We start from the raw sequence: 14,982 nt of genomic DNA on the forward strand, positions 1-14,982 counted from the left end.
TTAACAAAGGGGAAGGTTTATTGAAATCAACATTGCTCATGGTTGAATGAATTTCAAAAGGAAATGCAAGAAAATCTGTATTGAGTTTGCATTGGTATGATTCTGTACTTTCAGTAGAAACACCCAAATTGTCTGTCAGTTGTGACTGCTAGCTAAGATATCTGATATACTCTTCTGAATCAAGCAAAAGAAAAACATTTTCTTCTCCAACTCATTTTTAATAGCAGGTAGTCACTGCTGAACAAAAAGGTATTTTGGATAAAACAGCATTTGGTGAAATAATATCAAATAAATACATTTAACAAAGCACCACAATATTGATCAAAGGCATGAAGTTGCACTGTGTATATGGGAAGCTACATTCAATAAAAATATTTAAATTTCCAGCACATGCACCAAACAAACTTAGAGAAAAATTCTAAACTGAATATGTAAAATAAGATCCAGCAGGAGAAACTAAAAAGGTGCTAAATAATAAAAACACAATTCACATTAAAGCAGTACAAGCAAGAAACCTTTTTCCCTTTTAAAAACACATTTGGACACTTCAGCTTCAATGGCCAGGGTCACACTTGGAAAGGACTGGGAATCAAATCACACTCAAGCCAGTTAGCTACAACAAAAGAAGAAAAACAATCAAACGCACAGACAGACATTCATTTGAAACTACGGCGAGCACATATCCTATCACACAATCAGAACCCAAAAGCCTATTGTATGTTGGTGCTGTTTTAAGTCAAATTTGAAAAGTAACAACACCCTGAAGGGGTAGGTGTACCAAGAGTGTTTAAATACTGGTCCCAGATCTGTCTAGGCTTTAGACTTCTCTGAGATTGGGACCAGGCTATAGTCAGAGAAGTCTAAACCCTAGACAGGTCTGGAACCAGGCTATAGTCAGAGAAGTCTAAACCCTAGACAGGTCTGGAACCAGGCTATAGTCAGAGAAGTCTAAACCCTAGACAGGTCTGGAACCAGGCTATAGTCAGAGAAGTCTAAACCCTAGACCAGTGGCAGCAGCCCTACACGGTCAGCCCCACAGCTCTCCCTGGAGGGCACACGCAAAAACAACAGCCCAATTCAAAATATCCAACTAACAGAAATACAATCTCTTGTAAGTTTGGACATAAAATGATACAACTAAGATGTAAAAAGGGTTTAAGAGAGAGTTGGACATGGAAGGATAATAAAACAGTGTGAGTAGAAATGGGGGGGGGTCATCTCTCCCCTCAGTGCGACGGCGGACAATGGGGGGGTGGACAGTTTTCACATTCCGGCAGGCAGCGTATGGAGGAGACCGGGGGGTGGGGCTCTTCACTTCTTCCAAATGGTGTAGAAAACCCACCTGAGTCAGCTCATTAAGGTAAATGCCATGTAAACAACAAGTAACCAAGACTCATAAGTGCAAGACTCTTTTCTTGAAGGATACAGTTCCATATAAGAGGGCACACACACCACCTCCTTGGAGAAGTCTACAGGACATGAGAGCCTTCCCAGCTGCTCCTCATAAAGAGCCAGTGTCTCAGTCAGATTGGCACTATTACCCTGATGACACGGAGTTAAAACATGGACCACACAGAAATTAGGGGACAAAAATGTTTAAAAAACAAACAAACATCACACTAGGACAAACTTGTCTCTCATGAACAACAAAGATATGAGACAGACATACAAGTTAATCATGTGTAGGGATGGTGATCTCAATATGAGCTGAATTCCACACAAGGGTGGGGTGACTGTATGAAGCACTCAGTGAATATGGGTCTCACCTGTGTGAAGTACTTCCCAGTAGGACGCAGTACTTTTATTGAGAGATCCAAGATAAGCTGTAGGAACTCCCATGTAGAGTCTGAGACAGAGTAAACCATCGTTCAACCAATCATGCAAGTGTTTCATACAAGCACCGATCCACGAAACAGGTTAAGATTACACTATCCACATCCTAAAATCAGATCAATTCTTTGCAATGTGGTACAAGGCGGTGCGTCTTTACAAGAGCCCTACCAGTATTCATCATTACATACACCGTTAGAACAGAATGTCCAAGAAGACCCCAAGCATTTGTCACTCACCCTCCTCTGGCGCTGTGGAGATGGGGACCGCTGTGAGGTCATTGATAACGTAATCAAACGTCTTCCCTTCCTCAACATACTTTTTAAGAACAGGAACGCAGTCCTCTACCAACACCTGGAATGAGATAAGAACAGATGAAACAGACAGAGGGGGTTCAGGGAAATGTCGTTATGGAAACCCCATGTAGTAACATACAAGACTACAGAGAGCAGAGCAAATCTATTCAGAGCAGTGGGCAAATGACAAACTTTCCATCTCAACTAAGGAGAGGTGCAGTGGATAGCACTGTCCTGCTCACCTGGTAACATTCTCCCTTCAGGTTGTCCAGAACACTTCCACATGCCTTCCTCATGTGTGTTCTACACCCATCAATCACCATTTGGTCGATGTAAACACTTTGTCAAGGCATTACAAACCAGGCACAGGGGAAGACAGATGACAGACCAGATAATCCTACCGGGCAACGTCTCAAAAAAAATGCTCATAAGAGGTCAGTGTTAAAATATTGCTGGTGCAAATCCCTGAAGCAATATGTTAACTGAGCACAGAGCAAAGTGAAAAGCAGGGTCCTGAAAGGATATCTCCACCATGGTGATCATCTTTGGCTTGAGTTTGACGGCCTCTGCGAGGATTCCTCCATCGCCGCCTCCTAAGATCAGCACCTCCTTCCCTGCATAGTTCTCTTGCCCTCTGCCCATGATGGCCTGGGTGTAGGGCAGGTCACTCTCTGCCAGATCTGTCATATAATCACATTACAGTAGGTCCCTTCACTCTGCCAGATCTGCCATATAATCACATTACAGTAGACCCCTTCACTCTGACAGACCTGCCATATAATCACATTACAGTAGACCCCTTCACTCTGACAGACCTGCCATATAATCACATTACAGTAGACCCCTTCACTCTGACAGACCTGCCATATAATCACATTACAGTAGGCCCCTTCACTCTGACAGACCTGCCATATAATCACATTACAGTAGGCCCCTTCACTCTGACAGACCTGCCATTTAATCACATTACAGTAGACCCCTTCACTCTGACAGACCTGCCATATAATCACATTACAGTAGGCCCCTTCACTCTGACAGACCTGCCATTTAATCACATTACAGTAGACAGCATTACAGTAGACCCCTTCACTCTGACAGACCTGCCATATAATCACATTACAGTAGGTCCCTTCACTGTGACAGACCTGCCATTTAATCACATTACAGTAGGCCCCTTCACTCTGACAGACCTGCCATATAATCACATTACAGTAGGCCCCTTCACTGTGACAGACCTGCCATTTAATCACATTACAGTAGGCCCCTTCACTCTGACAGACCTGCCATATAATCACATTACAGTAGGCCCCTTCACTGTGACAGACCTGCCATTTAATCACATTACAGTAGGCCCCTTCACTCTGACAGATCTGCCATATAATCATATTACAATATCATTAGATAAGTAAGCCACATGCTGTGACTGAAACCCAGCCAAATGTTCATCATATTAGATTCAGTTTTCAGAAGTGAAAAATAAGTTGAACAACAAGTGACCTAAATAAGTAAAGTAAATAACATAATTACTACAATATACAGTACCAGCAGGTGAGGAATAATTCATAACAATATTATCTAAAATGAAGGCCTGTAGGAATACTACATTTTACTTACTAACATCCCCATTGAGGATCAGGATATTGCCAAACTGCTGCGAGTGCATGATCTTTATGTTCTGGTATGCAGAGTCCTCATCGTATACAACCCGATCTATGTCATACTCCACCAGTCTGCCGTCTGCTGTGGGCCAGTATCGATCAACAGCTGCACCTCGTGTCAGAGCTGGGAGCCTGGGGAAGGTGGGACAATGTCAATATCTCCATGATGGCATCATGAACATGATATGTACAGAGGGTTATAGGGTAATCGTTTCACACTACAGCTTGTGTCCAGTCACAAGATAGTCAACACGCAAGGCCACTACTGTAAGATCATCCACCACGAGGCTTACCTCTTGACCCTCTTAATGTTTCCATGTAGGAGACTTCTCAGCTTCTCTTCCAGTGTATTCAAAAGCTGAGAGAAAAATTGAATACTGTATTTGTTATTTTGCATATTCTAATGCTACATTAAGCAAAATATCCTAAATGTCAAATAGTCCAAAGGCCTACGAGACCACATGTTCGAAAGGTTTGTATGCAAGCACTTCACTGTAAAGTCGACACCAGTTATATTCGGCGCATGTGAGAAACACAGCAACACATCCAATTGAATCTAATTAATGGAAATATTTCTTACTTCGGGTATTCTGAAGGTCTGTTAAATATGATCTTTTGTTGTTTTTTGTATTTGTGTTATTGTTTTATGTATGTATGCAAGCAGGTCTATTGTGAAGACAAGTTTCTCTCATCACCTACATTCTCTACTTGTACAATGTTATCTCCTTCACAACACTGCAGATCAATGGTAAGCAGGCCATGGGCGGTCACACGCAGAATAACCAACCTGAAAAGAGAGACACACAGAAACAGAGAAAGAAGCACAGAGTTAAATTGAGAGAAACATAGAATTGAATCTAGGCTATAACTTCTCTCTCTCTTAGCTCTCCTTCAACACAAAGCTCATGAGGAGAGCCATGGCATGACAGGTTGTGGCCTATTGACCTAAGCTTTATGAAAGCTCAGTGGAGAGCCAATGGGCAGCTGAAGGTTGAGCATTTCTACCCAAAATGTGTGGTGTTGCTGCGGGTATATTCATGCAGGCTTAGGCCCACACAATGGCCAACCGCCAGTGTTTACTAGTCACCACACACACACACACACACACACAAAACAAGCGCCAAAGCCCTTACATCCGATAAACAAAGCCACTAAAGAGCTAAGCGTTAATTTGAACGTGAGCCATTGTGGTACCAATAAAACACTTAACTGGCCAATCAATGGTCTTCCTAAAGGGTGTCTGACCACTGGAACACACCTGGGGTTTTTATTAGCCAGCATTGTTTTAAATGTAATTTAACTTTAATTAACTAGGCAAGTCCGTTAAGAACAAGCTAGTGTTTGGGCTAGCTACAGTGTTTGCAACTTCTGTCTACATTTGTTTTGCATAAACCTTGACAACCTCACACATTCAAACACTACATACACACACATTTACAACACAAAACACACAACATTTGCCTAGTCACTTTACCCTGCCTTCCAGTACATATCAACATCAAGTACCTCTGCACATTGATCTGGTACTCCCTGTATGTAGCTCCACATTGATCTGGTACTCCCTGTATATAGCTCCACATTGATCTGGTACTCCCTGTATGTAGCTCCACATTGATCTGGTACTCCCTGTATGTAGCTCCACATTGATCTGGTACTCCATGTATATAGCTCCACATTGATCTGGTACTCCCTGTATATAGCTCCACATTGATCTGGTACTGGTACTCCCTGTATATAGCTCCACATTGATCTGGTACTCCCTGTATATAGCTCCACATTGATCTGGTACTGGTACTCCTGTATGTAGCTCCACATTGATCTGGTACTCCCTGTATATAGCACCACATTGATCTGGTACTGGTACTCCTGTATATAGCACCACATATATCTGGTACTGGTACTCCCTGTATATAGCACCACATTGATCTGGTACTGGTACTCCCTGTATATAGCACCACATTGATCTGGTACTGGTACTCCCTGTATATAGCACCACATTGATCTGGTACTGGTACTCCCTGTATATAGCTCCACATTGATCTGGTACTGGTACTCCCTGTATATAGCTCCACATTGATCTGGTACTGGTACTCCCTGTATGTAGCTCCACATTGATCTGGTACTCCCTGTATATAGCACCACATTGATCTGGTACTCCCTGTATATAGCTCCACATTGCTCTGGTACTCCCTGTATATAGCTCCACATTGATCTGGTACTGGTACTGCCTGTATGTAGCTCCACATTGATCTGGTACTCCCTGTATGTAGCTCCACATTGATCTGGTACTCCCTGTATATAGCGCCACATTGTTCTGGTACTCCCTGTATATAGCTCCACATTGATCTGGTGCTCCCTGTATGTAGCTCCACATTGATCTGGTACTCCCTGTATATAGCAGCGCCACATTGATCTGGTACTCCTGTATATAGCAGCGCCACATTGTTCTGGTACTCCTGTATATAGTAGCTCCACATTGATCTGGTACTCCTGTATGTAGCTCCACATTGATCTGGTACTCCCTGTATGTAGCTCCACATTGATCTGGTACTCCTGTATGTAGCTCCACATTGATCTGGTACTGGTACTCCCTGTATATAGCTCCACATTGATCTGGTACTGGTACTCCCTGTATATAGCTCCACATTGATCTGGTACTGGTACTCCCTGCATATAGCTCCACATTGATCTGGTACTGGTACTCCCTGCATGTAGCTCCACATTGATCTGGTACACCCTGTATGTAGCTCCACATTGATCTGGTACACCCTGTATATAGCTCCACATTGATCTGGTACTCCCTGTATATAGCTCCACATTGATCTGGTACTGGTACTCCCTGTATATAGTGCCACATTGATCTGGTACTGGTACTCTCTGTATATAGCTCCACATTGATCTGGTACTCCCTGTATATAGCTCCACATTGATCTGGTACTGGTACTCCCTGTATATAGCCCCACATTGATCTGGTACACACACTGGTACACACACCAAAGCACGCAATAGGCTGACCAATACAAGGGTTGAAAAATTGTTGGCCATCCGGGCAAATTTGAGGCTTTTTGAGCCTGACAGCGAGCCATCATCAACCAGATTGAAAAGTGATAGTGAAGATGAGGCCTCGGAGTCTGATGTTCAAGAAGTGGACATTGAGGAGGTCCAGGGAGAAGACATGGAAGCCTGAGAGGAAGACAACCAAACCTTCAGTTTCTGGACTATCATTTTACAGATGTATGTTGAAAACATTTTTGGGAGATGCAATGGATCAGTGGGGTTCATTCAATATTCCCTTTCTTTCGTTGTTCAGTGAAATCATCCCATGTGAAGAGTCAACTCATTTAATTAAAGTTACATTCGTAACTAAATAGAAATAAAACTATTGGAAGGATTTAATCATTTGCAATTATGTCTACTTATGATAAGGTAAAAGGTTTATGTTCCTGTCTCCATATGAAATGGTAAATATATCCAATGCAAAAGACATCAACACATAAATGGTATTAATATTAATGTACATACATTTCCGTTATTTCCCATATATTCCTGTTAATTCCCACGGAAGGTTTCCACCTCTGAATATTCCCCAAAATGTGCAACCCTAGTTATAACATCGACAGAAATGTCAATGGGGGCGGTGTTAAGCTTAGGTAGGATCTCATGTTAAATACTGTTGAAGTAATATGGCTACAGGCTCACCGGTCTCACCTAAAGCCCATTCTTGTGGGAAGCTGCTATAGACCACCAAGTGCTAACAGTCAGTATCTGGATAATATATGTGAAATGCTTGATAATGTATGTGATAAACAGAGAGGTATATTTTCTGGGCAACCTAAATGTCGACTGGCTTTCATCAAGCTGCCCACTCCAGAAGAAACATCAAACTGTAACCAGTGCCTGCACCCCGGTTCATGCTTTCAGCAATCTGAGGAACTGAAGAAGGACGACAACATTCTCTTGAACACCCTTCTTTGCACAGGGAAGAGAACAGTCATCTCTGGCCCCCTGCCATGCTATAGAAGGGATTGGGAGCGTTACAGCCGCGTAGCTGCCCTAAACGACTTCCTGAAGCTCTCCAAAAACAGAAATGTCTCCTTTAGTGACAATTTTGACTTCCTGTGAGAGCAACCAACACTCTTTAAAAGAGATGGGATTCACCCTGACCGCAGGGGTTCCAGGATTATCTCCAACATAGTGAACTGCTTAAGAGACTGACGGTAGCAAGGATCTCATGTCAGATGATGCGGAAGCAATATGGCTACAGGTTCATCTGCCTCACCTAAAGCCTATTCTCGTAGGAAGTTGTTATAGACCAGTGCTAAATGTCAGTATTTGGACTATATGTGTGAATCAGTCAACCTACCAGGGTAGTTACAAACAGAACAGGAACTAAATCATCCACGTGTATTGATCACATCTTTACTAATGCTGCAGAAATCTTCTCTAAAGCAGTATGGACACCCATCAGATGTAGTGATGATAATATAATAGCCATAATTAGAAAAAAAACTAAGTTCCAAAGCTTGGACCTAAAATGGTGTATAAATGAACATAAAGGTTTTGCAATTGTACCTAAGTCGAAGATGTGAAAAATATTTGTTTGTCCGATGTGTGTAATGAGGGACATTCGGACGCTGAAGTATTTATGAAACTGCTTCTTCCGGTTACGGATAGGCATGTGCCCATCAAGAAGCACGTATTGCACTTCGATGTACACGGAGGGAAAATGTCAGTCTTTCCTGGCTCAAAGCTGAGGAGAGTTTGACTGCATCACTATTGATGTGTTGAAGGTACAGAACTGTCTGTTCAAGCAGTTGGCACACAGTTCAGACACTAATCGGCACAACACAAGACGTGCAACCAGAGGTCTCTTCACAGTCCCCAGGTCCAGAATAGAGCCATGACTACATGGAACTCTGCCACCCCCGGTAACTCAGGATAGCAATGAAACCAGTATAAAAAAAAAATATATATTTTAAAGTGGTCGCACGAAGGCGACTGAAGTGACAGCCATTTTATATTTATTGTATTGTAATTTGCACTGTACTATGCATTAGACCTAGATATTTTGTATATATACTGATATGTAGGCTGTGTGTGACGAGTGAAACGCATACATTTTAAAACTTGACTAATAATGTTCTGTACTATGTATTATTCCATATTTGACATAGACCACAGGAAGAGTAGCTGATGCTATGGGGATCCTAATAAATACCAAATGTTATCAGTCAACCTACCAGGGTATTTACAAAAAACAGCACAGGAATGAAATCAACAAGTATTGATTACATCGTCACTAATTCTACAGAAATCTGCTTTAAAGCAGTATCCAAATCCATCGGATGTAGTGATCACCTTATAGTAGCAATATCTAACGAAACCAAAGTTCCAAAGGCTGGGCCTAATATAGTGTATAAGAGGTCATACAATAAGTTTTGTAGTATAATAAAGTGCTGATCTGCCTTAACAACACTATCAACAAGGCAGGTCCTACAGGCTAGAGGTCGACCGATTATGATTTTTCAACGCCGATACCGATTAATCGGAGGACCAATAAAAGCCGGTACCGATTAATCGGAGGACCAATAAAAGCCGATACCGATTAAATCGGACACATTGTTTACAATTATTTTTTAATAATGACATTTACAACAACACTGAATGAACACTTATTTTAACTTAATATAATACATCAATAAAATCAATTTAGCCTCAAATAAATAATGAAACATGTTCAATTTGGTTTAAATAATGCAAAAACGAAGTGTTGGAGAAGAAAGTAAAAATGCAATATGTGCCATGTAAGAAAGCTAACGTTTAGGTTCCTTGCGCAGAACATGAGAACATATGAAAGCTGGTGGTTACTTTTAACATGAGTCTTCAATATTCCCAGGTAAGTTTTAGGTTGTAGTTATTATAGGAATACTTCTCTCTATACCATTTATATTTCATTAACCTTTGACTATTGAATGTTCTTATAGGAACTTTAGTATTGCCAGTGTAACAGTATAGCTTCCGTCCCTCTCCTCGCCCCTACCTGGGCTCGAACCAGGAACACATCGACAACAGCCACCCTCGAAGCAGCGTTACCCATCACTCCACAAAAGCCGCGGACCTTGCAGAGCAAGGGGAACAACCACTCCAAGTCTCAGAGTGAGTGACGTTTGAAACGCTATTAGCGCGCACCCAGCTAACTAGCTAGCCATTTCACGTTGGTTACACGAGCCTAATCTTGGGAGTTGATAGGCTTGAAGTCATAAACAGCTGCTGGCAAACGCAAAAAAGTGCTGTTTGAATGAATGATTACAAGCCTGCTGCTGCCTACCATCGCTCAGTCAGACTGCTCTATCAAATCATAGACTTAGTTAAAACATAACACACAGAAATACGAGCTTTAGGTCATTAATATGGTCGAATCCGGAAACTATCATCTCGAAAACAAAACGTTTATTCTTTCAGTGAAATACGGAACAGTTCCGTATTTTATCTAACGGGTGGCATCAATAAGTCTAAATATTTCTGTTACATTGCACAACCTTCAATGTTATGTCATAATTACGTAACATTTTGGCAAATTAGGCAGCCCAAACTGTTGCATATACACTGACTCTGCGTGCAATGAACGCAAGAGAAGTGACAATTTCACCTGGTTAATATTGCCTGCTAACCTGGATTTCTTTTAGCCAAATATGCAGGTTTAAAAATATATACTTCTGTGTATTGATTTTAAGAAAGGCATTGATGTTTATGATTAGGTAGACATTGGAGCAACGATACACACCGCATCGATTATATGCAACGCAGGACACGCTAGATAAACTAGTAATATCATCAACCATGTGTAGTTAACTAGTGATTAAGATTGTTTTTTATAAGATAAGTTTAATGCTAGCTAGCACCTTACCTTGGCTTACTGCATTCACGTAACAGGCAGTCTCCTCGTGGAGTGCAATGAGAGGCAAGTAGTTGGACTAGTTAACTGTAAGGTTGCAAGATTGAATCCCCCGAGCTGACAAGGTAAAAATCTGTCGTTCTGCCCCTGAACGAGGCAGAACCCACCATTCCTAGGCAGTCATTGAAAATAAGACTGTGTTCTTAACTGACTTGCCTTGTTAAATAAAGGTGTAAAAAAAATGAAAAAATAAAACAAATCGGCGTCCAAAAATACAGATTTCCGATTGTTATGAAAACTTGAAATCGGCCCTAATTATTCGTCCATTCCGACTAATCGGTCGACCTCTACTACAGGCCCTAGTTTTGTTGCACCTGGACTACTGTTCAGTCGTGTGGTCAGATGCCACAAAGAAGGACTTTGCTCAATAGGCTCAGAACAAGGCAGCACGGCTGACCCTTAAAATGTACACAGAGCTAACAATAATATACATGTCAATCTCTCATGGCTCAAAGTAGAGGAGAGATTGGCTTCATCACTACTTGTTTTTGATAGAAGCATTGACATGCTGAATGCACCGAGCTGTCTGTTTAAACTACTAGAACACAGCTGAGACACCAATGCATACCCCACAAGACATGCCACCAGAATACCTAAGTGCAGAACAGACTATTGGAGGCGCACAGTACTATATAGAGCCATGGCTACATGGAACTCTATTCCACATCAGGTAACTGACGCAAGCAGTAGAATCAGATTTACAAAACAGATTTTTTTTATTTTTTAAATACACCTTATGGAACAGAGGGGACTGTAAAGAGACACACACACACACATGCTAACACACACATGGATTTTGTATTGTAGATATGTGGTAGTAAAGTAGTGACCTTAGGACCCCAGGAAGAGTAGCTGTTGCCTTGGCAGCAGCTAATGGGGATCCTTAATGAATACAAAATGTATTGTACAGTATGTAAGGGTGCTATGGATGTGCCTACTGTAGATGCTTTTAAAGTGTACCTAAAGCACCATACCTTGCTGAATCGGTCTTGCCTGACTGTCTTCATAATGTGTTATGTGTCTCATGTGCTGTATTACTTGTTCTTATTATTATTATTATCATCATCATCATCATCATCAAGATAGACCCCTGGCCACTCGGGAGCCTAAGGCATCTCAGTGCAAGAAGCATCACTACAGTCCCTGGTTCGAATCCAGGCTGTATCACAACCAGCCGTGATTGAGAGTCCCATAGGGCAGCACACAATTGGCCCAGCGTCGTCCAGGTTTGGCTGGGTAGGCCGTCATCGTAAATAAGAATTTGTTCTTAACTGACTTGCCTAGTTAAATAAAAGGATACATTTGAAATGTAAAACAAATATTTTATGTTTTTAATGTAGCACTTCAGGTTTTTGAAAAGCGAACACAAACTAGGCCTAATTCATGAACATTAGATTCATTCTACAAAATATGTTGGTAAGAACATAAATAATGAAAGTGTTTATGGAACTGGTGCCTACCTGCCATTCTTGCCAATGAAGGTAGCAAGATATCCATGTCCCTCAGTGTCATGGACAGTCTCTGTCATTTCCTGTTCTTGAAATATAGACTGCAGCCCATGCACAGTCGTTGGACAGTCTGCTGAACAGAAAAGGGAGGGGCATTTCTAGGGTGACAACACAATAATTAACACAACACCATACGCCCCATGTTTGAAATTCCTGTTTGACAGAATCACCATTAAAAATGGTAAATAAATTAAGCCTGTTAAGAAGGTGATATCTAGCTAGCTAAAGGAGAGACAGGGTTGCACTTACTGCACACACAAACTGTAGCTACCTTGTAACAACCACCAGAAATGTCAAATAATAAGCTAGATAACTATGTTCTTCATGTCTTGTCTGTGTACCTTAACGTACCTTAACGTTAGACAGTTGGCTATGCAGCAACAAATGAAATTAATTGATATAGCCTTTCTTACATCAGCTGATATCTCAAAGTGCTGTACAGAAACCCAGCCTAAAACCCCAAACAGCAAGCAATGCAGGTGTCGAAGCACATGCTAAAAATAAATGGCAGTAGCCTAGCTAATTTAACCGGAAAATTCTGCTTGGATGCTATTTTCCCGTGAGTGCATATACTATGGATATCAGACTGATAATTGGCCACTCGGACCGTGTGAATATTTTAAAAGTGTGACCAACTTGAGATGGCTATAGCCTCATCAATAAGTTATGCTAACATTGATATGCTAACTTGTTAGCTAGTCAAGCCTGCCTGTCCATTAAAACCAATCATATACGACGCAGACAGATGAGATGCCTTTGCTAACCTAGCTAGCTAGCAACTGCACAAAAGGTCATATTACCCGCATGCCAGTCATGTTGCTGGCAACCAGCAATGTCTGATTTGGAATTATGCCATCAAGATAGCGGACGACATTTAACTAGATCAATATTACTCAGCACGTCATTAGCTACGTCCTCCGCGAAAAAAACACTAATCGTGCATATCATAATTGTATGATTAGTATATATTGGACAGACTGCGCGTATTGACAACGATTAGTTAGCTAGCTAACGTTAGCTAGCATACAGTACATGCGCAAAGGGAAATGATAGCTTATGACCCCCATGTCCTGTATTGCTGCAACCGTTCGTAGCCACGGTGTGTGTAATTTACCTGGCGCTGAGAGGTTGAAGTCGAGGGTGTAATGTCGCAGTGCCATGACTGGGTACAGCCGTCAGCCATGCCTGGAGTAGGCAGCCGGTGTGAAAATGGAATTTGCGTGTGGGGACAGAAGGAGGGATCCGTGCTATTACTGCCAGAGTGTTGTTTGAAGTGGGAGGGTTTGCTAGAGTGCAGACTGGTCTGTGGACACACAGGGGGAGGGTCCGATGACGACCACCTCGTGCTCACATGTAGCTACAGTTCAGATTGCAGTAGGCTTCCTGTTAGTTGTACACACACACACAGAGAGAGAGCCTATCATCACTCCAGTCCTTTGTAATTATTTCTCCACTATGGCTTATTTAATTGCCTTACATCCCTTATCCTTATACATTTTAACACACTTTATATATACTTTATCTATTGTATTATTGACTGTGTTTGTTTATTCCATGTGCAACTCTGTTGTTGTTGTTTGTGTCACACTGCTTTGCTTTATCTTGGCCAGGTCGCAGTTGTAAATGAAAACTTGTTCTCAACTAGCCTACCTGGTTAAATAAAAGGTGAAATAAAAATATAATAAATATGTAGTAACCAAAAAAAGTGTTTAACAAATCCAAATATATTTTATATTTGAGATTCTTCAAAGTTGCCACCCTTTGTCTTGACAGCTTTGCACACGCTTGGCATTCTCTCAACCATCTTCGTGAGGTAGTCACCTGGAATACATTTCAATTAACAGGTGTGCCTTGTTAAATGTCTTTCCTTCTTAATGCATTTGAGCCAATCAGTTATGTTGTGACAAGGTAGGGATGGTATACAGAAGATAGCCCTATTTGGAAATAGACCAAGTCCGTATTATGGCAAGAACAGCTCAAATAAGCTAAGAGAAGCAGCAGTCCATCATTACTTTAAGACATGAAGGTCAGTCAATATGGAACATTTCAAGAACTTTAAAAAGTTTCTTCAAGTGCAGTCACAATAACCATCAAGTGCTATGATGAAACTGGCTCTCATGAGGACTGCCACAGGAAAGGAAGACCCAGAGTTACCTCTGTTGCAGAAGATAAGTTCATTAGAGTTGACTGCACCTCAGATTGCAGCTCAAATAAATGCTTCAGAGTTCAAGTAAGACACATCAACATCAACTGTTCAGAGGATACTCCATGAATAAAGCCTTTGTGGTCAAATTGCTGCAAAGAAACCACTACTAAAGAACACCAAAAATAAGAAGAGACTTGCTTGGGCCAAGAAACACGAGCAATGGACATTAGACTGGTGGAAATCTGTCCTTTGGTTTGATGAGTCCAAATTTGAGATTTTTGGTTCCAACCGCCAGTCTCTGCATGTGTGGTTCCCACTGTGAAGCATGAAGGAGGAGGTGTGATGGTGTGGGGGTTCAAGGCACACGTCAAGGCACACTTAACCAGCATGGCTACCACAACATTCTGCAGCGATACACCTTCCAATCTGGTTTGCGCTTAGTGGGACTATCATTTGTTTTTCAACAGGACAATGACCCAACACACCTACAGGCTGTGTAAGGGCTATTTTACCAAGACGGAGAGTGATGGAGTGCTGCATCAGATGACCTGGCCTCCACAATCACCCCAAGAAAGGTAGAGGCGTGGAT

The 14,982-nt window shown here is 41.7% G+C and overlaps 1 protein-coding gene across 3 annotated transcripts; it reads right to left on the reverse strand.

Moving 5' to 3' along the window:
• Positions 1-13,602, reverse strand: LOC112231243 (spermine synthase). 3 transcript variants are annotated; one of them, XM_024397886.2, is made up of 11 exons: positions 13,362-13,602; positions 12,200-12,317; positions 4,484-4,571; positions 4,078-4,142; positions 3,741-3,916; positions 2,652-2,806; positions 2,369-2,458; positions 2,070-2,184; positions 1,767-1,846; positions 1,427-1,542; positions 1-1,342 (listed from the first exon to the last, which is right to left on the reverse strand). In XM_024397886.2, exons 1-11 carry the CDS (start codon positions 13,405-13,407, stop codon positions 1,312-1,314), a joined length of 1,080 nt encoding a protein of 359 aa, XP_024253654.1. In that variant the 5' UTR covers positions 13,408-13,602; the 3' UTR covers positions 1-1,311. The 3 variants fall into 3 exon arrangements, with proteins under 3 accessions (XP_024253654.1, XP_024253653.1, XP_024253655.1); XM_024397885.2 differs by having other exon boundaries at positions 12,200-12,320; XM_024397887.2 differs by lacking the exon at positions 13,362-13,602 and adding an exon at positions 13,048-13,226.
• Positions 13,603-14,982: the final 1,380 nt, after the last annotated feature.

Source organism: Oncorhynchus tshawytscha, linkage group LG33 (genome assembly GCF_018296145.1).
Source record: "Oncorhynchus tshawytscha isolate Ot180627B linkage group LG33, Otsh_v2.0, whole genome shotgun sequence".
Taxonomy (NCBI): domain Eukaryota; kingdom Metazoa; phylum Chordata; class Actinopteri; order Salmoniformes; family Salmonidae; genus Oncorhynchus; species Oncorhynchus tshawytscha.